This window comes from Mixia osmundae (genome assembly GCF_000708205.1).
Source record: "Mixia osmundae IAM 14324 unplaced genomic scaffold scaffold_6, whole genome shotgun sequence".
Lineage (NCBI taxonomy): Eukaryota > Fungi > Basidiomycota > Mixiomycetes > Mixiales > Mixiaceae > Mixia > Mixia osmundae.
In genome coordinates, this window is record NW_014575558.1 from 1,033,984 (window position 1) to 1,058,116 (window position 24,133).

At 55.3% G+C, this 24,133-nt stretch overlaps 16 protein-coding genes across 16 annotated transcripts; 7 read left to right on the top strand and 9 right to left on the bottom strand.

Annotated features, from left to right (window-relative positions):
* Nucleotides 1-27: 27 nt before the first annotated feature.
* L969DRAFT_95280 (uncharacterized protein) lies at nt 28-1,543 on the top strand (the record flags this gene model as incomplete). Its single annotated transcript, XM_014712210.1, has 2 exons — nt 28-954; nt 1,001-1,543. The coding sequence occupies 2 exons, from the start codon at nt 28-30 to the stop codon at nt 1,541-1,543; spliced, it is 1,470 nt and encodes a 489-aa protein (XP_014567696.1).
* A 79-nt stretch (nt 1,544-1,622) lies between these two features.
* Nucleotides 1,623-2,419, bottom strand: L969DRAFT_49982 (uncharacterized protein; the record flags this gene model as incomplete). Its single annotated transcript, XM_014712211.1, has 4 exons — nt 1,623-1,690; nt 1,735-1,944; nt 1,988-2,096; nt 2,189-2,419. 4 exons carry the CDS (start codon nt 2,417-2,419, stop codon nt 1,623-1,625), a joined length of 618 nt encoding a protein of 205 aa, XP_014567697.1.
* A 435-nt stretch (nt 2,420-2,854) lies between these two features.
* L969DRAFT_95281 (uncharacterized protein) lies at nt 2,855-4,183 on the top strand (the record flags this gene model as incomplete). The annotated part of the gene is made up of 1 exon (XM_014712212.1): nt 2,855-4,183. The coding sequence occupies one exon, from the start codon at nt 2,855-2,857 to the stop codon at nt 4,181-4,183; it is 1,329 nt and encodes a 442-aa protein (XP_014567698.1).
* Nucleotides 4,184-4,317: 134 nt separating this feature from the next.
* On the top strand, nt 4,318-6,491 carry L969DRAFT_18208 (uncharacterized protein; the record flags this gene model as incomplete). Its single annotated transcript, XM_014711713.1, has 3 exons — nt 4,318-4,573; nt 4,620-6,112; nt 6,144-6,491. 3 exons carry the CDS (start codon nt 4,318-4,320, stop codon nt 6,489-6,491), a joined length of 2,097 nt encoding a protein of 698 aa, XP_014567199.1.
* A 28-nt stretch (nt 6,492-6,519) lies between these two features.
* On the bottom strand, nt 6,520-7,158 carry L969DRAFT_18209 (uncharacterized protein; the record flags this gene model as incomplete). Its single annotated transcript, XM_014711714.1, has 4 exons — nt 6,520-6,633; nt 6,680-6,747; nt 6,797-6,917; nt 6,967-7,158. 4 exons carry the CDS (start codon nt 7,156-7,158, stop codon nt 6,520-6,522), a joined length of 495 nt encoding a protein of 164 aa, XP_014567200.1.
* Nucleotides 7,159-7,494: 336 nt separating this feature from the next.
* Nucleotides 7,495-9,117, top strand: L969DRAFT_99370 (uncharacterized protein). Its single transcript, XM_014712213.1, has 3 exons — nt 7,495-8,378; nt 8,433-8,540; nt 8,586-9,117. The coding sequence occupies exons 1-3, from the start codon at nt 7,507-7,509 to the stop codon at nt 9,109-9,111; spliced, it is 1,506 nt and encodes a 501-aa protein (XP_014567699.1). The 5' UTR covers nt 7,495-7,506; the 3' UTR covers nt 9,112-9,117.
* L969DRAFT_516335 (uncharacterized protein) lies at nt 9,000-11,460 on the bottom strand. Its single transcript, XM_014712214.1, has 3 exons — nt 11,078-11,460; nt 9,985-11,018; nt 9,000-9,926 (listed from the first exon to the last, which is right to left on the bottom strand). The coding sequence occupies exons 1-3, from the start codon at nt 11,256-11,258 to the stop codon at nt 9,213-9,215; spliced, it is 1,929 nt and encodes a 642-aa protein (XP_014567700.1). The 5' UTR covers nt 11,259-11,460; the 3' UTR covers nt 9,000-9,212.
* On the bottom strand, nt 11,454-12,624 carry L969DRAFT_95286 (uncharacterized protein; the record flags this gene model as incomplete). The annotated part of the gene is made up of 4 exons (XM_014712215.1): nt 11,454-11,686; nt 11,751-12,135; nt 12,261-12,537; nt 12,620-12,624. 4 exons carry the CDS (start codon nt 12,622-12,624, stop codon nt 11,454-11,456), a joined length of 900 nt encoding a protein of 299 aa, XP_014567701.1.
* Nucleotides 12,625-12,708: 84 nt separating this feature from the next.
* On the top strand, nt 12,709-14,454 carry L969DRAFT_625794 (uncharacterized protein; the record flags this gene model as incomplete). The annotated part of the gene is made up of 6 exons (XM_014712216.1): nt 12,709-12,711; nt 12,864-13,304; nt 13,353-13,591; nt 13,641-13,771; nt 13,821-13,897; nt 13,950-14,454. 6 exons carry the CDS (start codon nt 12,709-12,711, stop codon nt 14,193-14,195), a joined length of 1,137 nt encoding a protein of 378 aa, XP_014567702.1. The 3' UTR covers nt 14,196-14,454.
* Nucleotides 14,283-16,128, top strand: L969DRAFT_625842 (uncharacterized protein; the record flags this gene model as incomplete). Its single annotated transcript, XM_014712217.1, has 11 exons — nt 14,283-14,498; nt 14,551-14,584; nt 14,633-14,684; nt 14,738-14,855; nt 14,905-15,069; nt 15,119-15,194; nt 15,302-15,493; nt 15,542-15,732; nt 15,787-15,843; nt 15,892-16,002; nt 16,049-16,128. Exons 1-11 carry the CDS (start codon nt 14,351-14,353, stop codon nt 16,126-16,128), a joined length of 1,224 nt encoding a protein of 407 aa, XP_014567703.1. The 5' UTR covers nt 14,283-14,350.
* A 153-nt stretch (nt 16,129-16,281) lies between these two features.
* L969DRAFT_95289 (uncharacterized protein) lies at nt 16,282-16,694 on the bottom strand (the record flags this gene model as incomplete). Its single annotated transcript, XM_014712218.1, has 2 exons — nt 16,282-16,401; nt 16,608-16,694. 2 exons carry the CDS (start codon nt 16,692-16,694, stop codon nt 16,282-16,284), a joined length of 207 nt encoding a protein of 68 aa, XP_014567704.1.
* Nucleotides 16,559-17,352, bottom strand: L969DRAFT_516238 (uncharacterized protein). Its single transcript, XM_014712219.1, has one exon. The coding sequence runs from the start codon at nt 17,165-17,167 to the stop codon at nt 16,709-16,711; it is 459 nt and encodes a 152-aa protein (XP_014567705.1). The 5' UTR covers nt 17,168-17,352; the 3' UTR covers nt 16,559-16,708.
* Nucleotides 17,353-18,385: 1,033 nt separating this feature from the next.
* L969DRAFT_95290 (uncharacterized protein) lies at nt 18,386-19,143 on the bottom strand (the record flags this gene model as incomplete). The annotated part of the gene is made up of 3 exons (XM_014712220.1): nt 18,386-18,421; nt 18,519-18,709; nt 18,759-19,143. The coding sequence occupies 3 exons, from the start codon at nt 19,141-19,143 to the stop codon at nt 18,386-18,388; spliced, it is 612 nt and encodes a 203-aa protein (XP_014567706.1).
* A 252-nt stretch (nt 19,144-19,395) lies between these two features.
* L969DRAFT_88626 (uncharacterized protein) lies at nt 19,396-19,878 on the top strand (the record flags this gene model as incomplete). Its single annotated transcript, XM_014712221.1, is given in 2 exon segments — nt 19,396-19,664; nt 19,680-19,878. A coding segment is annotated over 1 exon segment (214 nt), but the record flags the coding sequence as incomplete, so codon positions are not given.
* Nucleotides 19,869-20,650, bottom strand: L969DRAFT_88628 (uncharacterized protein). The gene is given in 3 exon segments (XM_014712222.1): nt 19,869-20,061; nt 20,108-20,555; nt 20,575-20,650. The coding sequence occupies 2 exon segments, from the start codon at nt 20,299-20,301 to the stop codon at nt 19,908-19,910; spliced, it is 348 nt and encodes a 115-aa protein (XP_014567708.1). The 5' UTR covers nt 20,302-20,555; nt 20,575-20,650; the 3' UTR covers nt 19,869-19,907.
* Nucleotides 20,267-20,789, bottom strand: L969DRAFT_88632 (uncharacterized protein; the record flags this gene model as incomplete). The annotated part of the gene is made up of 1 exon (XM_014712223.1): nt 20,267-20,789. A coding segment is annotated over one exon (165 nt), but the record flags the coding sequence as incomplete, so codon positions are not given.
* Nucleotides 20,790-24,133: the final 3,344 nt, after the last annotated feature.

Below are 24,133 nucleotides of genomic sequence, written 5' to 3' on the forward strand. Positions count from 1 at the left end.
GTCTATCGTTTCCTCATTGTTCACGACATGGCAGACGAGCACACGGCGCTATTGCCTCCTGGCAAGGACAACGAAGCTGGTCATATCAAAGGCCTGCTGCCTCCCAATTCGGCTGTCGAGGTTATCTCGCGCAGTGAGACGTGGATCCTCTTGAGAGCGACGCGGACGATTGCGATCACTCAGCTGCTGGAATGGTCCCTGTACAGTGTCTCTGTCTTCCTCCTCGGCCATCTCGGCACCAAATACTTGGCGGCCAGCACAATCAGTCTGGTCACCTTCAATGTGCTCGGCATATCTTTGAGCGTCGGCTTCAGCGGAGCGCTCGACACGCTATGTCCTCACTCGTGGGCTTCCCACCCAAAGGAGACAAGTCTACACGCACAGCGGATGCTCTTCATGCTGCTTTCACTCGCTATCGTACAATGTCTCGTCATGTCACTGGCAGCAGAGAAAATCTTCCTCTTCCTCAGGCAAGGTGAAGAAATCTCCTACCTGGCTGCCAAGTACCTGCGCGTTCAGGGATTCGCCATCTTTCCGATGATCGTCTTCGAAGTGCTCAGGAAGTACCTTCAGAGCATGAACCTCATGCGTGCCCCCGCCATCGTCATCGCTTGTATAGCGCCCATCAACATCGTCTTGTCGTACCTTCTCGTCTCTGGACCCGTTGAAGCCTTGCGCATCGGCTACCTGGGCACTCCCATAAGCTATCTTATCACGAGCAGCCTGTCTGCTGGACTGCTTGCAGCATACGCCGGCATGCATGCGCGCGAGGGCCACACTGGCTTCACAGCCCGCGCCTTGACCAACTTTGGACAGATGACCAAGCTGGGGCTAGCAAGTCTTGCTCAGACAGTATCAGAATGGTGGACTTGGGAAGCCATCTTCCTCATGTCATCGCAATTAGGCGCGGATTATCTGGCCAGCATGTCGGTCTGCATCGCTACCGCAACCTTGGTGAGTTGCTCGTTCCAGCGGTAGTGCTGGTCTGATCAGCGCACAGCTCTACCAACTGCCAATGTCGCTCAACATCGCAGCCTCTGTGCGTGTGGGCAATCTACTCGGCGCAGAGCGACCAGACCTCGCAAAAGTGTCTGCAAAGACAAGTATGATCATCTCCGTCCTCATTGGCGTTTTCAGCGCCATCGTCATCTTCTCTCTGCGGAACCAGTGGGGCAGAGTGTTCGCGAGCGACCCAGAGGTCATCGAGATCGTCGCGAACAGTCTGCCTCTCGTCAGCGCTTTCCAAGTCTTCGACTGTCTGGCGGGCGTCACTGCAGGCGTCCTGCGTGGTGCAGGCCTGCCATGGATCGGTGCGTGGCTCAACGTCGTCTGTCTGCTCGGAATCGGGGTACCTTTGGGCGGCGTGCTGTGCTTCACCGCGCACCTCAAGATTAACGGTCTCTGGCTCGGAGCTTCCGTGGCACTCTTCCTCAGTGCGACTGCTGGCACTATCATTGTGAACCGAATCCGATGGGAAGACCACGTCAACATCGTCCAGCGGGAAGGCCTCACCGAACCAGATGCATCCGAATCACAGGCTTGATTATAGAGCAAGTAGAATGTTGTAGTTCGATACATCATCTGACAACAGGTTGGCGGCAGCACGAGTTAAGGACTCACGCTCAATAGCCTCTTCCGTAGTGATAGCTCATCCAAGTAAGCTGGCAAGTCGAGCAGTCGCTCGACGACTCTGTTGACGATGAGCGCGATTTTCGAGAGAGCATTGTGGCTTACCTGGCAGGATATAGTCAATGTCTTCCTGTCCATGACACGCTGTCGACTGATCCTGACCAAAGCAGCGTACGGCGAACGAGTTGAGAGAGGTGTGGGCAGCCCGAGGTCGCTCTGTGAGGACATGAGCAAGAGTGTCCGCTGGCTCCGCACCCTTCAGAGCCTGGAAGGAGACGATCGACGAGTAGACGAGACGGCAACAGTCGCGTACTGCTGTAGCTTGAGCTGATATGTCTGGGGATCATCGACTACCGACTGGCTTCATCCGGGAAATAAACCGGTCTGAGCTCAGCCGTGTTGTCGAGCGTCACAGCATTGTCGACGAGATCGATTGGCCCGAGCTGCTCGACGTTGAGAATGGACTGCTGAGCTGATGCGGAGTGATCGTGTTTCACCGAGGCGAGTCTGAGAGGCACTACCACTATCTCTGTCTTGACTTGCAGTCAGCTATGCGCACGATCAGCGCCTGCGGACAGGTGGAAGCGACGACTTGCGTGCGCTCTTCGCCAGAAGAGGTGACCCCGTGTCTAGCAACCCTACATCTAGCGTCGATCGTTGCTGCCAGCCGCAGGAGCGGTCCAGCATAGGTCGGCTCGTGCAAGCCTTCGAAGCTCGCTCGGGCCGCACAAGGTGTAGCCAGATTGGGCAGCTGACCGCGGGGAAAGCTCGAGACGTCACAGTCTGCCATTCGATCTTCAGGCCTGCAGGACATCCAACGGACTCGAAGCCGGCTCAAGGCGACCAATCGCTTTGCTACACTCGTTCGCACCTCTGCTACTGTCCGCTGGCGGCAAAACAATCGTCGGTGCTGATCTCTGCAGGACGCTGAGTAGCAACCCCGTGGGTAAATAGCTCGAAGCAGTCTCGAAGACTATCTGAGGAATTGGAATGACTGGGGAGCGGGCTGACCAAGCAGACGACAAGATCAGGCATCATGCCACACATCACAGACCGGATGAGAGCGGATGATTACCGATAGCGAGCAACACGGGCACGAGGAAGCTGCTCGTTCGCGCAGATCGGACTTATCGGGACTGGGAATGACTCCCACAAGATCTGCCTGCTGCTAGCAGACCTTCCCAAAGTCGAGCGAGCAGCTGCAATGGAACGGCCCCTCGGTCGCATGGAGCGCTTCTCCGTCGCACGAGCCAATGTCGACGTGCCGCCTGTGATTGTGATTGCGGGCGTCTATGCGCCAGACGAGCTGCCATCGATGGAGCATCTCAGAGACCGTCTGCCCGGCATGCTCTCCTCGTATCCACTTTTGAAGTGCCGCATATTGGACGGACGCACTCGCTCCCCTCGCTTTGTGACCTGCGACCTCTCTGCTGATCAAGTCCTCTTCAGCGACGACTCGCCTCAAGATTCTGTGGACGCAATCATTCTCGCCGAGCTAGAAGCAGGCGCCGCGCTCGATCTAGCCACAGGTCCCTTGTGGCGGCTGACACGCCATGCAGCTAGCGGCACCATCACCTTGACCATGTCACATGCCAATACAGACGGTCGAGGTTCGCTCAACGCGCTCGTCAGGTTCTTAGACAAGTCAGTCCTCCCATCGCCGCCTGATCGACTTACACCCTCGCTCGAGCAGTCCCTCGACGTTACGCCGAGCTGGTCCCAGCTACTCATCATGTTCTATCAGGAAAAGATCGCAAAGCAACTCCCCGGCTGGCTCGGCCTTGCGCCACGGCCTTGCTGGCCTCATGCAGTCCTCAGGCGGCCAAAAGACTGTGCGCAAGGTCTGAGGACGTTTGCTTGGTCGGCTACTATTGTTTCAAGGCTCAAAGCAGTTGCTAGACTACATGGCGTGGCCACATTGCAGCCTGTTCTCATGACAGCCATCATGGCGGCTCTTGTGATTGCCGTCAGTGATGAAGAAGTGCTCGTGTCTCTTTCCACACCAGTCTCCTTGCGAGATGCCAGAATACATACCGATGCCACTGGCAATTTTCCGACGCTCATCGTGACTCGCTATGCGCTCAGGCAGGAACAAGACTTTTGGCAGCGCGCTAGAGAATACGCTGTCACCCTCAATTCGCCCGCCGAGCGCTCATGGGCACAAGGCATGATCGGCATGATCGCCTACGGGCCAGACTCACCCCATCACAAACCTACGCCCGAAGAGCCGACAGAGAAAGAAGCAATCCTGAGGCGCGCTTACTCGACGCATCCCTACTTCCGCGGCTCCGTTGAGCTATCCAACTTGGGCGCGATCAGAGTTCCTGATAACATGCATCGTATCATCTTTGCTCAAGCCGCCAGTCCAATGGGATATCCTCTCTGCTTCAATGCTGTCGGTGGAGTGAACAGAGATCTTATCATTACGCTCACTTATTTCCAAGATGCTCTCGGTCCGGATCTCATTGAGCGCTTAGGCTCCGCCTTCGAGCTGGCCATCTCCAGACTCATCAGCGGCGAGCAAGCCGCAACGTTTAGCGAGCTATGTTCTTGATCATACCGAGGGCACTACCGTGACGTGCGACTCCGACGCGTCTTCGGTCTGTGCTTTCTGAATCTATATCTGCTTCGACCCTGACCCCATCTCATCCGCACATCTCAATTTCACGCACACACACATTCTGCACCATGGGAAGCATCTCACTCGTAGACCAGAACCTCACAAGCTCACCGTCCTCATCGCCCGGCGATTCACCCCTCAAGGCGTCTCCTTGCTCACCCGGCAAATTTATCCATGAAACAGAGATGCCTCTTTCAGTTCTGTCAGACGTTCCCATAGGCGCCGCTACCGTACTATCTCCCGTCGCAGAAGAGGCGGAGAGCCCGCTGAAGAAGCCCCCGCTCGACCTTGCCGAAGATGACGGCGATACCTCGTCAATGCTAGGTACGCAACGCCGTGTTTATTGAGTCTATCTGACATCATTGGGCAGCTGAAATGTCGCATGCCACGGCCGAGGCAAGTGCCATCAATGCCTCGAGCAAGATCAGCTCCGATCACTCCAGGATAACGCCTCTGTCACCTCAGACGATGCCCTCGTCGCCTGGACACGAAGTGAAGAAGAAATCGTCTACGCGCCATCTCAAGCGCATCTCATCAACCCTCTCACCGTTTCGTAAGTCGCCCAAACAGAGTCAGGATTGCGAGGACAGCTTCTTGCTCGAATCGCCAGCTATTTCGCCTTCAAAACTATCTCCCCATAAATCCAGTGATCCAGGCAGCGGCCACCTTACAACGAAGAAAACGGCCTTGGCGAGCGCCGTTGCCGCTCTCGCACACGCAGCCACGCATGTCACTCGCGGTACCGTCGGCGTTCCGCATGAGTCGCAGTCGAAAGACCTGGCAGATATGCTGACGAAACCTGCTCAGTCCGTGCTTTCGTCAAAAGACCCCGGCGAAGACAGCGCAAGCACGGGGAGCATGTCGCTGACATCCACTCACATTAACGAGGCACCTTCGTGTGGGTCTACGGAAGAGAACACATCGGGTCTGGAACTGACAGAAGCGGCATCGCTGGCCTACGATGCCGAGATCTGCCGCGAAGCAGAGACTGAGACTAAGCTTCCGTTCAACAAAGGCAAACAGGTTGATGGCGCAAATCGCAAGCCGATGACACTTTCGCTTGGATCTCTCGAGGGCACTCGCTTTGGTTCCTCCAGGTCACCAATCGCAATGTCGTCACCCATGCCTGGCTTGGCAGCAGATCACGTTCCGCGCAATCCAATGGAGGATGAACAGCTCGAAGTTCGTGCGAGAGCAGACAATGGCTACAGCGCACTGATCAAGCCCTCAGCCGAGCCACAGCGCATCCTGATGGCCCGCTTGAGGGCCTTTATCTTGGGCTACGTATTGCCTTATAAGATTGCGCTTGTCATGCAAGAGCTTCTGACGCACGGCACTTTCACGCGACAGCCCGCTCTCGGTATGACGGCAGACAAGATCAACTGGCCTCTCCTGTCGATTCTACTGCTTTTGATCTGCAACTGGCGCACTTTGCCGTTTGTCTGGCACATCCGTCTCTGGAGTCTCGTGCCTCGGTATTACTTTGCTCGTACGCTCGAGATCCTCTATGCACAGTCATACTACGGTTCCAAAAACGAGATTGAGATTTTACCCAAGCTACTCAACACGACCATCCAAGCGTCACCTTTCAAACATCAAGTCTCCACGGTCTTCGGCTCGACCTACGAGGACTGCGACTACCATCTTCATCTGTCCAATAGCGCCTTCTCGTACAGACTGGACGAGGCTCGCATGGCCTGGTATCTTCACTCGGTCTTCTTCGCCACCGATCAGCTCAAGAATCTCTACATGGCTCTCGGCGGCGTCAGCTACACGTTCAAGCGCGAAGTACCCATGCTCACCGAGTATACCATCGACGTTGGTATCGAGACATGGGACCAGAAATGGGCAAGTTGCATGTACGTAGCTTCTGCTGTGGCTCACACCCGCACAGATCTATCTCTGGGCCAAATGGACCACAGAGACACCCAAAGGAACTGTCACGCATTGCGAAGCAATCTGTCGCTGCACCTTCAAGATCAGAGCGGATCCACTGCGTCGTTCGGTACCACCTGGACGTGTGCTCTCGCTCGCTGGATTTGGACCGACGCTGGTCAACTGGAAGCAAGCTCGCGTGATCCGCGCATCTGGCGGTCATCAGGCTGCTCTCGACTGGCTTCTCAAAGGTCGAGAGGAGAAGGGCACCGACGGCATGGACGTCTTTGAGCCCGAGCGCATCCGTCGCCTGCTCGAGCTTGCTCCGGGCAGCGATCTTCAGGCCGTCAAAGCTATCATCAGCTAAAGGATGCATGTTGTAGCACTGTGAACGATCAGGGTCGTTTGTCCACCTCAACGGAGAGGCCGAGATTGGTACATTTGCCTCCCGGCGACTTGCAAGAGGGGCTGGTCGCGCAGACTGCTTCAGCAGTAGCAGTATAGTCGAGCTATCGACCCATCAGCGCTGCTGATGAGGGCAAGACATGAGCTCACATCGCCGTCGGGAGCGGATGGATCGATCTTGTATTGAACCGAGATGACCGGCACACATTGAGCGAGACCTTCTGGCGGATAAGCAGGCTGACTGAGCTGGGTTTGCAGCTGGCTTACATCCTCGACGGTCATTGTTAGGGCCCCAGTAGGCGCCAAGAGCGCGAGCCGTAATGCTGATAGTGGCCCAGTAAACATCACCGTATTCGGTATGGCTGGTGAGGACATCCCAGTCGCCTTGCTGCGGGCCTCGAGATCAGCATGTGCCTAGCAAGGCTGGAGAGACGGACAGGCGTGACCGTGTAGCGACCGGTGACTGCACTTTTCTCACTGCTGATGTCCGCAAGGACCATGATGTTGCCGACCGCCGCGGTGCCAAAGCCAGCACAGCTGGTCGTTCCGCTCAGTCTGATCTCCCAAATGTTGGCGTGAGCCAGGCTGACGAAGAAGAGGACGAGTAGCGTTGCGATCTTCATGTCCATTTCGCCTCGCTCGAACGTGTCTAGTCGGCTTAACGCGGACAAAACACCGAAGGGAACAAATACGGAGCTTCTGTGACGCACGGAATGGCGTTGAAGATGTGGCCGTGTCTGGAAACGTTGGAACTTGTCTCGGCATTGGTGGAATCAGGTCAAGGACAGGCATCAGCGGAGTTTGCAGCCGGTCAAGCTGACAGAATCGCACGAGAGGGCAGTGCGCGCGACCTAGGTACACCTCGATCGATCGAAAAAGTGATCGATTGATTGATCGACAGCGATTGGACGTACAGACGCGATTCCGAGCTGACGGCGCAGACGATTTTGCATGTGAGCAAGGCCAGAGGAGCTCATATGACTGCACTCCCGCCAGCGACAGACACGGCACTAGATGTGTATGCTCGTTCGCTGAGCAGACGGCAGGTTTTGGGCAGCTACCAGCTAGCGACCACGCTCATACGGCTCTTACACCTCGTTGTCAGCTCAAGCTCGTTTGACTCCCTCGACGAGCTCGTCTCGATCCTGCGTGCCGTAGGCGCACAGCTAGACAAGGCAGCCGGCAAGCAGCGTGAACTCGTGCTCAACAACGTCCTCCTTCGAGTCGTACGCAACATCCAAGAGGAGTATTCGACGGCACTGGCTGGCCATCTCGAGGCGCTGCCGCTCGCGCAGACGACTACAGAAGAGCATGTGTCCTCACCCGTCTCGATGCAAGCTTCGCCCATCAGCAAGGCACCCAGCGTGACCAACAGCGCCAGCAAGTCTGCTCTGACGCAAATCAAGGGCTCTGCGGGTAGCACGCATTCGCTCTTTGACTTGCTCGGACACCGTGATCATGCTCCGGCCAGCGATATCTCAACGTCGACAACGCCTCGTCACACTGGCTTCTCGCCCTCTCACTCGTCGGTTGACCTGTCCCAGCTCAATGCAAACGAGCTCAAACGTGGCTTTTTCTCGCGCAATCACTCAAGCGAGGCATTCGGGCCTCCTGATCACATCGAGGCCACCACGTCCAAAAGTCCGCGCGCCGAGTTGTCTTCTTCCAGCACCAGTCTCGACCCCCTCCAGAGCTCGCAGGGGCCGCAAAGAGCAGAGAGTCGTGCGTTTGACAAGCGCATTGAGCAGCTCAAGCCGGTGTTTTGCGACGCCATCACGGATTTGCTGGACGAGGTCGAGACATCTGCAGAGAACATTGGCGCGCAGGCTCCTGACCACATCCATTCGTCGTGCGTACAGCGAACTCTCTGCGAAAGATTCGCAATGGCTCACATGTCGTTCAGCGAAATCATTCTGACCCTTGCGCACTCAAAGACAGTCGAGACATTTCTCAAGACCGCTCATGCCAAGAAGCGACGCTTCACAGTCGTAGTGGCAGAGAGCGCGCCCTCGTAGGTCGACAGCGTCGATTCATACGCGTGCTGACTTGTGGCCAGCTTCACGGGGCGATCGATGGCGCTTGCGCTTTCCAACGCCGGCATCGACACTGTGCTTTTACCAGATGCCGCCGTCTTTGCTCTCATGTCTCGCGTTTCCAAAGTCATTCTCGGCGCGCACAATGTCCTCGCAGATGGTTCCTTCGTGGCTCATACGGGCGCTCTGCCCATTTGCCGCATCGCCAAGGCGCATCTCGTGCCCGTTGTCATCTGCGCAGGCGTCTACAAGTTCTCGCACGTCTTCATGGCCGACGATACGGCGTTGCTCGACTTTGCAAGTCCAACAGAGCTCCTCGCGCAAGATGAGCGCAAGACGAAACCTCGGATCGGTCTCCACGGCGAATGTGACTTTGTAGCGCCCTACTTTGATCGCGTGCCATCGCAGCTCGTCAGCTTGTTCATCACTAATCTGTACGTGGCCACTCAGTCGTCGACAGCAGGGTACGTGCTGAATCCTGGCATGGACAGGGGAGCACATCCGGCGGGAACGACCTACAAGGTCTTGCAGGACTTGCTAGGCGCATAGTTCGGCGGGCGATGCATAATTTGACAACACAGAGACACAGACATTCGACAATTAGATCTTGCTGGTGTGAGCGGTGATGCTGTACGGATGCGCCCGATGCGTCATTCCTCTTCGAAAAACTCGATTTCATGAGCGTGAGCCGCCTCTGTCGCCTTTTTCTCGGCCTCGGCTTTTTCGTCGAGGTCCCAAATTTCGCGGACGCCTGTCAGCGTACCGCTACTTGCATCACGCTGAAAGTCGACCGACAGCCATTTGCCAGTGACGGGCGCAGTGAATCGGACAAGCTTGAGTGTCTTGCTTCTGATAGCAACTTTTTGAGCAGCCGCGATGAGCAAATCCTTCTGCGTCTTGTCTGTCGCTGCTTTATTACGTCTGACTGGAGGCGGTGATGGCGCCCTCCGACGACCACGAGCCGCCGACCCTTTGGGCGCAGAGCTGACACTCGATTCGGTCGGGAAATGGTTGATGCTGAGCGTCTCGAGACGTTGGAACTGACCGAGCGCTCCTGCAAGCTCGTCCCATGTTCGTTTCCGGCTTGCCCAATCGACACCCTTGCGGCCTGCAGCTTCGGCTTCCATCGTGGTCTGCGCGCCGGGACCGCCGAGACGCAAGTCAAGGTCGAGCACGTTTGGCCACTGTGTCGCCATTGAATCGAGCAACGTTGGTTGCAAAGCATCGTGAGATATCCACGTGATCGCAACTGTTTCGAGAGCAGTTGATGGGATCGCATCAATAAGCTTTGTCAAGAGCTGTGGCGCAAGAATGAATGACAGCTGAAGGTGTAGCGATACGAGCTGGGGAGGAGCCTTCATCGTCTGCCGTCAAAAATCTCCATCAGTAAGAGAAAGCAGCAGATCGCGGCGTCGAACTGACATTGTAGCCTTTTACGATGGCAGCGATGGCGCTCTCGTCGATACCTTCGACATGCAGCGTTTCAATCTGAGACCACACGACTCCGCGCTCGAACCAAGCCGCACAAGCTGGTCCACCGTCCCGTTCTGGCCTGACGATCTCTAGATGCTTTACATGCCAGTGTTGGGTGGGCATGGGTGCAAACGACGAAAGGGGCAGGGGCTGCTGATCGAAGGGCCTCACGTCGGGCGAGGTGAAAGGCGAGTCTCGCGGTGAGGAGCCCCACGAGCTGCCGAGCAGATCTGCCAGTGCCCCCGTCGGCGCACCAGGTCCAGAAGTCACTCTGGTATGGCCAAAGGTGGCATAGCCGCCCTGCGCCACGACCTTTGGACTGATAGCGATCGGTATTGCAATAGGACCCGCCCTTGTGGACAAGTCTGCTGTCGTGATAGCTGGAACAGGCGGGGTGGGATCCAGCATGGCTAGCCTCGAGAGCGGCTCGGGTGCAGGGAGACCGTTTGACGAGCTGGACCGCTCTATGCGATATTCCTCAGCCACGTTTTCTTCGCTGATCATGTGAATCATCGAGGGCGGCATGGGCGCTATCTCGGGTATATCCTCGATCCGCTCGAGATGTGCGGACGAGCCTTTGCGAGGATTTGCTCTGTAAGTGTCGAGATCGATCTGTGAGGCCGACCGGGGTATAATGCTGGCATCGTCCGCGCTGCCACCAACGCAAGCACTGGCAGCGTTGACTGCGAGACGCTCCCGAGGCGCAAAGTGGATGGGCTCAGAGTAGCGCGGGAGATGGTTGAAGACACCTCCCCAGCAACCTCTGAGGATGAGCGTCTCGAGGCCGCTCAGAGAGGCGTAGAACGTCTCTGCTTCCTCGACAGAGACTGTCTCGTAGAGCGCCAGTGTATGAATTTGGCGGGGGTCACCGGGAGGCTTGTGCTTTGCATGGCTCGACAGAACGCTTGTGATCTGTGCAGGCACGACCCGAGTGGATTGGCCTGCTCGAAAGGTGAAAGACTCTATGTGGCTTGCCCTGATGCCTGTCAACGCCCAACGTGATCAGCTCGGACACACTGCTGCAGGTGCCTGTCAGGCTGACCCGGCGAGGCGAGAGCGTCTCTGAGCATGCCGAGCGTGCTGCTGCTGAGCCAGAGCAGCATAGGCGACGAGCAGTCGAGGACGAGCTCGATGGGCAACGGCAGCGGTCCCGGACTGCCTGCGTACTCGAGCAGCTTCTGCATCGTGCTCGGCACTGCCGGGTTGACAATGAGTGCCGACATGTCGCTCGCTATGTATCCACGGTCATGCTGCTTGCCGACCGAGCCGGCGCCGCATCATCGAAGGGCAGGGCAAGCTTCAAAGAGGAGCAAATGCGCGCGCGCGCGCGCGGGGTAAGCGGTAAGCGGCTCCCTCTCCATCATCAGGCTGGGCTCTCTGACGGGCAGAAGAGTCTACAACAAGCGTATAGGGTGACCTCATCCGCTGTCTGTCTTGGCATCGGCGATGATAGATCGAGCGACGCGGATGCCATGCAGGACAGACTTGTGGAGCGACTCTGGCAAGGTGAGGAAGCCATCACGCGTGTGCACCCGATAGGACGGCATGGGCTCATAAGACTCCCTGACGAGCTTGCCCTGCTGGACGAGCGTGGTGGCGATGATGTCGTCTGGCTCGCCTGCTCGGTTCAGTGGCGGCGGATTCCTCTCGTCTGGCGTCAAACGTGTCAGTCACTATCGAGCTCGCAAGTGCATCATTGGGGGCAAGAGACGCACCTAGCAGATGTAGCCAACCCTCTGCTGCCATCTCCGCTCTCACCTTCATCACCTCGTCCTCGTAGATCGCGCCAGACACGATAGCATGGACGACATTGATGAAATCAGGATTGTCATGAAACGAGCCTGGCGCGATCCTGAGCTGGTCGAGCGGCGTGTCATCGTGTGCCCGATCTGCTGATGGTTTGAGCTCGGGCGGATAGTCTAGCGAGCCGAGCAGAGTAGGATCGCTCAGATCAGTCGGCGGCTGTGGCACGTAAGAGACAAGCAAGATCGGTCTCTCAGTCGCACGAGCGTGATTCGGCGGCCAGCGAATGTAGTACAGTCCTCGCTCGTGGTGTCGGTCCTTGAAGTAGCCTTGCTGTTCGAGCTGGTCCAGCTGCTGCTTGGAGAAGACGGCACTATTGGTGACCAGCGGGGTAGCAGAGAACAACCTGCGTTGTATCGGACTGCATTGTCTCGTGGCCAGCATACCGGCCAGTCTCAGTGTTCTGCTCGCTGCGCACGTACATCTGATGTCCATGGCCGTCTGTCGAGGCTCGATCCGGGGACGGTGATGGTGGTGACGGTGACGGTGACGGTGACGGTGCTGCTTGGCGCGTTGCTTGCTGCTGCCGCTGCGGTGACCTCATCCACCGACGATGACGCAACGTTGCGCTCAAAGGGCATCAGCCTAGACAGCGTACACGCCTCACCATCCGCGACAGAGAGGACTCGCAGGTCAACGACGCTTCCTTGCGCAACAGCGCCGCCGTAGAAGCGCGCAAATTGCGGCGATAGCCAAACGCTATCGCTCAACCGTTCAGCCGTGCGGGCAGGCCACTAGGGAATCCTTTCGCCCCGTATAAGCTCGCATCACCTGTTCCCACCTCATCATGGGCTTCTCCAACCTGCTGCAGAAACAGGCACGTCAGATTTGGCTCTATCAATCTTGCACACCGACCTCACTCTCGCGACGATGGTACTTCTCTCATGCTGCTCGGCATCGCTGTAGCAGCACAGTTTCAAGCAAAGCCTACCATCGCCGCTCTGCTCGAGCTGATCCCCATCGCAATCACCCTCGCCTGGCTTTGTTCGGACGCGCTTGAGCCAAGCTGACATGCGGGCTCGCAGCCGGAGAGCTATGCTAAGAAGGCAAACTACAAATTCCTCACTATCCTCGGTGAAGGTACGTTTGGCGAAGTCAAAAAGGCTGTCTGGAAGCGTCCAAAGTCCCATTCGTCCAACGATTCGCACGCCGACAAGGAGCAGGCTGCCAAGGGCGAGCATCAACCCTCGAAAGAGGCCGACGAGGGCTACGAGGAGATCGAAGTCGCTGTAAAGTGTATCAAGAAGAAGATCGTCCGCGGCCAAGAATCGATCGTCTACGATGAGATGGATGTCCTCAAAGGCCTCAATCATCCCAATATCGTCAAGCTATACGACTGGTTCGAGTCAAAGGATAAATACTACCTCACTTTTGAGATTGCCAGCGGTGGCGAACTGTTTGATCGCATCTGCGAAAAGGGCAAGTTCACCGAGAAGGACGCCATCAGCTGCATCAAAGCCACTCTCGTGAGCGTTCACCGGATGATCTGCAGCACGAGCTGACAAGCACGACAGGCCGGTGTCGCTTATCTGCATTCTCATCAGATCGTCCACCGTGACCTGAAGCCAGAGAACTTGCTCTACCGCACACGCGCACCCGACTCCTCGCTCGTCATTGCCGACTTTGGCATCGCAAAGCATCTGCACAGCGAAGAGGAAGTGCTCACGACCGTCTGTGGCAGTCCAGGCTATGCTGCGCCCGAAGTCCTCAACAAGGTCGGCCACGGCAAGGCCGTCGATCTCTGGTCAATCGGGTGAGCCGCCTGCGAGCCGCTCGCCTTTCCCGCTGACGGCCATGCTCAGTGTGATCACTTACACCCTTCTCTGCGGCTACACACCGTTCCGCGCGACGGATCGACAAGAGCTGCTCGAGGAAACTACCCGTGCCAAGGTTGAATTCCACGCGCGCTACTGGAAGAACGTCAGCGATGAAGGTACCCATCGTCGCGCTTGCCAGACGCACTCGCTCACCCGGACGAGCAGCCAAGGATTTCATCATGTGTCTCATCAAGCCTGATCCGAAAGATCGCTATACGGCCGACCAAGTTCTGAAGCACAAGGCAAATCGCATGCGAGCTCATACATCCTGCTCGTGCTTACCATTGCGTCCAGTGGCTCAATGAGCACAGCCCTTCGGACGAACACGATCTTTCCCATGGTCTACGCGAGAACTGGAATGCCAGAAGGACGTGGCGCTCGACCATTTCTGCCGTCACCGCCACTCAGCGCCTGCAACGAGGGGCCACCAAGGCATCAGACGCGACCGCCCTCCCAGAGTCGGAGGAAGATCCGGCTCCGGCAAGGGGCGACAAAGAAGTCGATGATCTGCGCAAGAAAGTTTCGTCTGTCGAAGTCTAGTCCATCCGTCCGTCCAGGTCCAACATAACCCTGTATCCAGTCGCTTGCATGTCTGCTTGTCATTGCTCGCTCCTCTTCGTCGCTACGTTTCAGCATGAGTGCACTCCTCCTCTCGTAGCTGACCGCGACACACTCTTCCAGCTAGCCTGTCCGGCATGCCGATGCTCCTGCCTTCAGGCTGGCTCCTCATCGCCAACTTCATTCTTATCGTGTTTGCCCAGTCTGGCGGCGACGAGTGGCGACTCTATCCAGTCTATTCGGGAATCTGTCAACTGCAGCGCAATATCCATCTCGTATTCGACAGTGCGCTTGCATCATTCGATCAGCAAAGACTTGCTTACCGCTGGTCAATCAGGTGGCTGGCAGAAACCGGTCGATGAGCGCCGCGAGTGAGTCTCATCGCCCATGCTCGCTCCTCCGGCTCACGAGCTTTCCAGACACCTCGACCTTATGATTGTGCATGAAGAGGCAGGCTATAGCATCAACTTTGTGAGCATCGCCGTCGGCGGCGCGCAGGTGCATGCATCTGACACGCTATATAGCTCAACACCCAAGGGGTCCACGCCAGCTGTTCAAGGCCCCAAGTGACACAAAACCCGAAGCATACCGTCGTCACCATTTGGGCCGACGTCTACGCTCGTCCGCTCAATTCGGCTCAACGTGAGCAGCATCAAATTGCTACTTGCCGGGCGTTGACCTGAAGGAGAAGACGCTCTCTGTTGCGTTTTACGCATGACGAGCATCTTCCAGGTCTATCTCGATACTCGAACCGTTGTCCCCATTCCCGACGTAGCTCCAACCGGCAGGCTCGTCTGTACGCCAGACTTCCATCGACCGGGCTGCAATCGCGAGTCACTCTGGCCTCCCACTCCAGGTCAGCTGTCTCATCGGGACTGGCAAACAACTTCTCATCACACGCTCAGATATATCGCCCGACGATATGTGTCTCTGGACAGAGCACGGAGAGCTTTCCTGGGCAGACTTTCCATTCGACAGACAGTAAGTATCCAACCGACGCTATCTTGCGTCGTGTAGCAGAGACGCTTCAGCTCCCTGTACGATACCTGTACCGAAACGGGATCTCCCCCTCTCGTTGCTCAGCCCAGGATGCGCAAAGGATCGTGGTTTGGACTGATCAGCCTGATCGCTGTCGCACGCTCAGCGGTGATAAGCGACTATGTCCCAGCTTATATCACCCACGACTGGATCCTCACTGCGACCTACCGGGCGTCTGTTGCCATCACGCCCGGCTTTGCGCTCCAATTCCAGAGCGTGAAGCTGGACAGAATGCGCACAGAGCATGTCATTTGCTCGCTTGTCATCGTCGACCGCTGACGGCCACGCAGAAGAGTCGAACTCGTCGTCCAGGAAACAACGCTGAGCGATCCAACAGTGCGTGTGCAATGGTCGATCGCAACTGTCACTGGGTGGGGCGCTAGTGCCCGATTCACGAAAGTATCAGAACTGCCAAACACTAAAGAGATGGTCTCCAAGGCGAGAATTATCGCATACGCCCGACCAATCAATTCGAACGATTGTAGGGATCCATTGTGTGTGCCTCTTTGCGTTCGCTCACAGCTTGCACTCACAGATGCTGCATGTTGCGCGCTCGTCATCACGAGCTATCCGACGCTTGCTTTGAATAGTCGCAAGTCGGATCAGCTGATCAGGGAGGCTCACTGACGTGGCGGTACAGAGCGCATTTACAATCCACCGTTTGTACCCAGGGCGACCGCTCGCTTGCAGTGCACGCCGGACTTTTACCGTCCGGGCTGTAATCGAGCCAACCTGTTTCCTCCTCCGCCGGGTAGGCCTGATTCTTCGCGCTGGAGGACATGCTGACTTGGTGCAAGATTTCGGCCGCGAAGAAGACGTCAGATGGACACAGCCCTTCCTGTGGCAAGGCACGTCAATCGACTTCTCGGTCAGCTGATATCTGCCGCACGAATACGAACGCCGCCGACACGTCAGGTACCTGGCCAAGACGTTTCGATGCGCTGTGATCTGCTGCCGAACGTTAGCCCGCCGGAGAAAAATCTGCCGACGAATCCTGTCTGGCCTGTTAACGAATCTTCAGAGATGTATGTCAAAATTTGACTCGAAATGCATTATCGTAATATCGATGTCGGATCAATACATCGCTCTGATTCGCGGCGAAGAGGCTGAACTGCGCATTGATAAAATGGCATCTGGCATCCGCTCTCGTCTGCGTACGTGAGCATCGATCAGGAAGAGAGCACGACTGACGAACAGGGTACTGGAAAGTAACGTTGGCAACGCGTTCGAGACGCGCTGTTTAGCTTCTGAGGATCGCACACCAACGTTGCCGAGCGCTCCTGAAATCTAACCTCATCTGTATATGCGTCAGCCTGTTGAAAATTTGTGGCGCCCTGAGGACCCACTGTTGAGTACGTTGACCGTCACGGCAACGGACAACTTTGCCGTGCAACAACCGCGGATGATGTCACCAGCTGGCGAGCCGTCGCTTTGGACATCCATCCTTATGCCTATCGTCAGATCAAGGCGGTGCTCGTCCGGTCTGACCACTGTGCGGATTGCTTTGCAATCCACCTTGCGAAAACGGGGCTGTTCGTGCTACCGGACTGTATCAGCTCTCGTTGTTTGGTCCGATCGACGGAGAGGCTTGCACAATCCGCGCTGGCGCTTTCAAAATGGAGAAAAGGAAAGAGCTCTGCAAAGATGACAGCTTTTGAAAAGTCCAGACGAGGCATAATTGGTACCGCAAAAGCAGCATTGAGACTTTGCGGAATTCGAGGACAGTGAGTCGACCCAGCGGTGATCATCCAGCAATAGCTATATTTCGAGACTGGAGCGCTGCTCGAGCCGATGAGCATGCTCACCCAGAGTGCGAGGGCAGGCAAAACGATGGTCATCCTTGCAGCGAATTCTGCTCGAGATTTGGGGGATTTTCGCGTGTCACGACAATCGTGACAGATGGTCGAATGACACATCCCTGACTTTGTCGATCGGCTTTCCGCATGACGTTGATCTGTAAGTTTTCATGACGTGGATCTAGCATGAGCCGACATGCGGCTCCACTGGCATGGTTGACCGCAAAGGTCACACGACTGGTCTTGCTTACGGCGCGCATGATCGAGCCTCTTGCCTGTTGCACGATCACGAGTGTCTCGAGACTGATATAACCAGGCAGGCTCTCTTGTCTGATGGGAGCTATTCGGACTGTCGCTCCTGTCGTTCGGACGGGTCAAGTAATAAGCCATCGGCAGCTTGTCTTTATTGCTCGCGCAGCTGCATAGAGTGTCATGCACATTGCCAAGATGCTACGTCAGCAAAGGCAGACAATGACTACGTTTGTATGGGTCAGCCGAGCAGGCCGGTCGCCGGCTTCCACTTCCGAGACAGTATGCGGCAGATGCAAGCAAGCTTTCGCTCGGCAGTTTTCGGGTGCAGACTGAACATAGCTGATGAAATTGTGTCATACTGAGACTTCCACGAGTCTGAGGCCGGAGGGTCATGCTGACGAAGCCCAACAGAATATGGACTAATCATCGCAGGATATTCCAGCGGACAGTGTGGAGCAAGACTGGTACATAGATGCAATGCGCCGTCGGATCGCTGCATCGATGCTGATATGTGAGGAAGTGTGTAGCACAAAAGGTATCACAGGCTATTCGGGTAAGTCATCGCCCATCGTTAAGCGTTGAGCCGGCAAGCGCGAAATGAACTTTGGCGCGTCGAAATTGGCAACATCCAGCTCCGAATGGAGCCTTGCAAAAAGCCAGCAGTCACCGCTGCGTATGTTCCACTGCTCAGTGACGACCAAAAGAAGGAGCGACACGCGCGAGTGGGCCAAAAAGTGACGCGAACGGAGGTTTGAACTCCGGACCCCAGGCTATCAAAACATAGGAGGCCTGTGATCTACCACTGATCTACACGCGCGAGTGTGGAAAGCCACAGAATAAATACATATACCTCATATTGAACGGCAAAGAAAACTCGGCAACTGCCGACGACGATTGCGTCAAAATGAAGGAGACCGCAGCATAGCAAGCGAGCGCGAGGTGCATGGCTTCGCGGCCTGTAGAAAAGACTTACAGGTTATGAGCCAGACCTGACACTCGTCCATTGAGCCATGTCTGGCGCATAGCCCGTGACCGCTGTTTTTACCAAATGTAGGATATGTATTGCTATGCTAGCTCGAAGCTTCGTTACTGCAACGTCTCGTATATTGCATTCATTACAAGCTGCAATGCATATTACTTCGAGTATGGGGCTAAGCAAAAAAACATCGCTTTTGCAATTGATATTGATTGAAAAGTCGAAAGACTCTACAGCACATACACAGCGAGCAGTGGCTATTGTCGTAGAGGACAACGAGCTGCCTGGGTGGACAGCGAGCTGTCTTACACGTTCATAGTGGCCGTCTAAGCCGACTGAGCGTATCCGTCGTTCCCGCGAAGATATACTCCTGGCTGCGATATGTGATCCAGCAAATGCTGGCTGACTGTCTCGAGGCGAGTGGTAGCAGACGACTGATTCGACATGAGCTGCAGCAGATGGTTGTCTACATCAAGAACTGACGAGCGGCTCGCCAAGCGCGGGCTTCAATGGGCGCGCGAGAGCTTTGTGGTGGCTGCCTACTTTGCTGGCTTTGACGATAGCGGCATTGTCTACTTGGTTGCTTGCTCATCTTCGTTGCTTGAAGTCTGTCATCCGCAATAGGTACCATTCCGACGACGCTGAATGCACCCTCGACTGCAGCGGTGACTGATTCNACATCGTCNAGACTGCCCGCATAGACCTCGATGCCTTTTGCCTCTAGCTCTGCTGCAGCTGGCTCTTCTGGGTCGCTCATGACCGCGCGGATGCTGAACTGGCGGGANAGTTGGTCATCACGAATGATAGACTCGATGATGGTTGAGCCTTGTTGGCTAGTAGCATTGAACACGACGATAAGCTTTGTCATTGTGTCTCTTTTGCTTGCTTGCCTGTGTGCTTNCTAGTGTGNTTGCTGGTGAGATCTTTCACGGCCTNGCTTCTTATGTGTCTCGAGTCATAATAAGACCGAGGACAAGCGCGATAGTNCCGAACATGTGCGGAGTAAGCAATCAGTCAGCGATTCCTAAGCTCCGTCGGACTTTGGCCGCGCGTGCCTTATGCCCGTCCGTCGGCGATCTACACGGAGCTGATCATGTCGGCTCTCTTCGGTCGACGCCCGGCCTAGTGATGTCGAGCGCTCTTGCTTTCTCGCTCATGATGAGTGCCCTGTCATTCGCGGGTGTATCTATCATGCTGCCCGATGTGGGCACCTTGAGGCATCCAACAGCTGACTTTAGGCTGACACTTTGTTGGTCAACCGCTTTCCATCGGCCCTACTACTTTCCTAGTCCAAGGACGTCTCTGCGGCACGCACGCGGCTGTGCGGCAACAGCACGACTGAATTTGTGGTTGCATTGCAAAAGTCATCAAGGATTCCAAAGACGGGATGGGCGTCTTTCGGAGGGAATGCTTTCAGATCACCGCGCGCTTTCTTTGCGTCTCGTTTGACTTCAAGCTTGCCTGTGTTGCCGTATAACGAGAGCCGCGCGGCCGGTACGCGCGAGGTCGGTGTTACACTCACAGACAAAGTCAACCTGATACTATGCGGAGAATATGGAATGCAAAATCATGAAAGATAAGAGATGCCAGAATAAGATAGACATGGGGATATTCGAGCATTTTCTAGGCTCGCTACCTTGACTGTGGCAGCAACCGACTGAAAGATGCTCTTTGATATTCGCATAGCTCTTCGGCGCACTTTGAGCGATGAGTAGTCGACAGCGTCCAGTCTAAAGACGGCCAGCACGTCTTCCACGACTGCTCAAAATGTAATTTGACATGAGTGCTGTTTGCACATCAGCCGGCGATCGCTTGGGCAGCGAGAGGCTTACCGTGGGAGCATGATCTGGTTTGCCTCACGAGAGGGAAGACTCGCCAAGCAGCGAGACAATGTAGATGCATTGCAGACGTAAGCGCTGAGGAAAGAAGGTGTTGCTTTTGTCAGTGCTGCCGGTAAGTCGGCTGTGTTGCTGTCGAGCCACGAGCTAGATCCGACGAGCGAGCAAGCCTCNAAGGCTGGCNNCATNCGGNAGAGCACTTGNCGCNGGCNGATACTCTTCGTTCGCTGCNNATACCTCNTCTGNNGTTATCCNTCGCTGANAGGTTGCAAAGCTACCTCCGGGCTCCAGTGTTCATNGGCAAAGCAAGATCCAGAGGCGGTTGTTGTCTTCTTGCTGACCAGCTTCTCGTCTGAACGACCGAGCGCGCCTCAACTTGACGGCCGCGAGCACAGCAGGTCAAATCTCGTCGGCNTNCGCTCGTCCGCTNGNGTCACCTCACGCGCAATTCCCCATCAGACGACAGTTCACCACCCCTGCCTAAGGGCCGCGGTCCCGGGCATGTTCCCAATTAGAGCGTCTGAAGCGGCTGTTGTCTTCTTGTTGGCCACATTCTCGCCTCGACGAGTGAAGGCGCCTCCCCCCGATATTCGTTAGCGTTTTCAACAGTTCCGAAAGGGTCATTGGCAGTCCTTCTCTCGCAGCTAGTCGCATAGAAAAGGAGCTCCCCGTCGAATCAGCCAGTTTGCGAGTCTGGCCTCGAGCTAAATCCAGATCATCACAGCTTTCGCAAAGGGTCTGAACGGGCATGTCGATCTCGTTTTGTGGTCGCCAGAGCGTCGTTGACGAGCGAGCAGGCCTCCAGATGACAGCGTGGAGCAACTACGACTAGCCAAATGTTGCCGGCCAAGACTCTTCGTTCGCTGCATCTCCCTACACAGATTACTCGTCCTCGATCGTGCTGATCTCTGAGTGCTGTCAAGGATCCTCGCAAGAGAGTGTCGGACTTGTGTTGTCGTGCTGGTCAAGACTGGCGCGCAAGGGACAAAAAGCACAGACGTGTTAATCATCTCTGCTCGGGCGAGTTCGGGGATCTGCGCGCCTTGTCCGATTGATCACGCGCCTGCAGATCTGCAACCAATGGAGTCGTCTAGCATCATAGCCTTCACATCTCTCCACAAGCTCGGCCAGTGTCGTATGCCAGCTCCAAGCTGACGGCGAGAGTGACAATCATCCGGAAACCGCATGCCTCTGGCATTTCACACGACAGTATGGCGTATACCGACCAGGCCTTGCGCTCCTTGTCTCGTACTTATCGGCAATCATGTTTGATCCTTCGGTGTCATCGCCGCTGGATCATGTGCATGGTGAGCCTCAATGGTCACATTTCTTGATCTCTCTGTGATTACCCAGGTCTTTGCATTCGCTGCTCGACATGTCCCAGTCACGCGCTATCACCAATTATTGGTCAAAAAAGGGCAATCCAGACTCAGCCACCATCAAACCTTTCGCGCGAGTAAAGTGGAGAATACAAGCTGACAGATCACGCTGTCATCATTGTCAAGCGGATGCATACTAAGCAAATCTACAACATCGATACGTTTGCTGGCGCATAAGATCGTCATTGATACATGTTCCTCTCTTCATGCACATCATACGAGCAGCTCAGGCCGAAGAATATTCGCTGCAAGCAACCATGGTCTTTGATCTCATCCATCTTCCCGATGGCACACAAACCGAAAAGTAGCTAGGTCTTTTGAATATGTCATATACCAAACCAGCAACAAATGAGCTCCTCATCGAGAACAAAGGAATGCCTCAGAAAGTGACAGCAGTGGTCGAGGCGAACAACCGAAATTGAAGACTATCTTTTGGAAACAGCAGCTCAAGCTAAAACATCCACTGCAAGTAATAGAAGACTCTGATCTCTTCGATCCTCCCGATGGTACTTTGAAACCGAAAGGCACCAAGGATTTTGAACTCGTCATGTAACATTTCAGCAACAACTGAGCACCTTCATCGAGGAGAAAGGAACGCCCCAGGAAGTGACAGCAATGGTCGAGGCGAACGGTCAAATCTGAAGACTATCCCCTAGAGAATGTCAAGTGCACAGTAAAGATATGATGAGAGGTGACCACAAGCAGCAAGCCATCTGTCAGTCGTACACCTCGCCGTGTGATATATCAGACACTGTGCCAGGCCTGTCTTTGAGTCTTCAAAGCTAGTGGTGGCTTATTGCTTGCAATGATCTGAAGGAGCATATCACTTGGACGAGCGCAGCGATGACCATCATGTCAACATTACATACGCAACTCAGCAGCAGTGAACGATCCACTGCTGCCGACGTCCGCTCGAGCAATCAATGCATCAATGGTCCGCTAGACACTGTCGTGGGGACTATTGCTTTGTGCAACCGTCGCAAGATACTGCTTCAGCCGTACTGCCGGCCACACAGGCAGCATCGAGCATTTTGACTGAGCTGGTATTGCGAGTGAAGATATTTCAGTGTGCTCTGAGATACAATCTCATGGATGTCACTTGGTTTAGGGCGCAGGCTGACTGTCCTTTCCTTTGAACCATCGTAATTGGTGCAGGGAGTCTTGCGGCGATGCCTCAAACTGCAACTTGCGTGGCGTTATAGTGGTGGCGACTGGATGTCTTACCATTGAATTGCAGCAATGCGACCAATTGAACAGTACGAGTGGCTTCGCTAAAGTCGCTGTGGTCAAGCGAATGTCCTGCCAACGCGCCTAGATAAATCACGCCAATCAGATATTCGGGTGATTAATAACTTTCCCATGAATTACGCAACATTGAGTTTTGGCAAGGCAAATTGAAGAAATCCCCTGGCATTCCACTACTCGACAATGGCAGAGCGGCGCTATCTTTTCTGATCGTCGACATGAATCATCAAGATCGATCAGCTGTCCGCCATACCTTCCTTTCGCAACTTCTCGCTCAATCGTCCAGTCCGATCATGTATCGTCGAGTAACGCATACCTTGCAAAGTCCAGTCGACACGACTGCCACGAGCTGCCAAATCACGCCAAGTCGCGTCGCCTATCTTCCTTCAGGCCGCAGACAGCAGCTATAGACACTGCGAGCTACTGCCACTGATGATACGCTCAGACATGGTCAGATCATGCGTCACAACGCCGATAGTCAGAAGCGTGGGACGCTAGCGAGCAATCATCTCTTACTGGCGGCTAGCTACGAGGCAACACGTCAGGCTGGAGCTCGTCAGACTGTTCGACTTGTCCACAAGATGACAACGTGGTCTATCGGCGCCCTACCAGCTTGGGCTTGTCTATCTCGGCAATGACTCTAAACAAGTCGCATTGACTGGCAGTCCCGCATGCACTGCTTACCAGATCCGGGCAATCGTCATTCTACTCTCAAGAGCTGTCTACATGTGTTCTCGTCTTTCAATTCGACATCTCTGAGCTGGCCGTCTTGCAGTGCACATTGCACATGATCAGAGTATCTTCCGAATAGACTGTGTCAAAGATGACATCAGATGCATCTACACCTTCACACTGATGCTTGTCAATCCTGGACTCATCCTCTCGGCAATAACACTGTCTGACTCACACTCGATGTCAGATACACACTAGATCCTCTACCAGCTTATATGCATCGGCGACTTGCAGCCTGCTTCCTGCGACTGTGACATTGAGTGACTTGGTCACAGCGGCAATCATCTCAATCTGTCAGCCATCAAGCTGGCATCTCCGATTGCACCGACATTCTATTGCACAATCATTCGAGTCAGTGTGTTGAGCTATAGATGGCATCATCAGACCAGGCGACTGCTTGACTAGAGCACACATTTATGCGCACTGACGAGAAAGGGCTTGAGATCGATGACACCAATCAAGCCAATCACTTGAGCCGGTACTGGCGGGTAGTTGCCATGGCGACGGAGTGCGAGCATGTGACGTGTGACAGGGGTGCCAGCGGGGTAGAGGGGTGTGAAACGTGGTACGAGCGAGGGAGAGGGGTGTGTACCAGCGAGGGAGAGGGGTGTGTAACGAGGGAGAGGGGTGTGTGTGAGCGGGGGAGAGGGGTGTGTAACGAGGG

Bases quoted from the DNA above. Each gene is read 5' to 3' on its own strand.
- L969DRAFT_99370 (XM_014712213.1), top strand. From the start codon at position 7,507: ATGACTGCACTCCCGCCAGCGACAGACACGGCACTAGATGTGTATGCT. The intron at 8,379-8,432 runs GTGCGTACAGCG...CATGTCGTTCAG, and splicing joins CCTGACCACATCCATTCGTC to CGAAATCATTCTGACCCTTG. The intron at 8,541-8,585 runs GTAGGTCGACAG...ACTTGTGGCCAG, and splicing joins GTGGCAGAGAGCGCGCCCTC to CTTCACGGGGCGATCGATGG.
- L969DRAFT_516335 (XM_014712214.1), bottom strand. From the start codon at position 11,258: ATGTCGGCACTCATTGTCAACCCGGCAGTGCCGAGCACGATGCAGAAG. The intron at 11,019-11,077 runs GTCAGCCTGACA...GGGCGTTGACAG, and splicing joins AGACGCTCTCGCCTCGCCGG to GCATCAGGGCAAGCCACATA. The intron at 9,927-9,984 runs GTCAGTTCGACG...TTTTGACGGCAG, and splicing joins CCATCGTAAAAGGCTACAAT to ACGATGAAGGCTCCTCCCCA.
- L969DRAFT_516238 (XM_014712219.1), bottom strand. From the start codon at position 17,167: ATGTGTCATTCGACCATCTGTCACGATTGTCGTGACACGCGAAAATCC.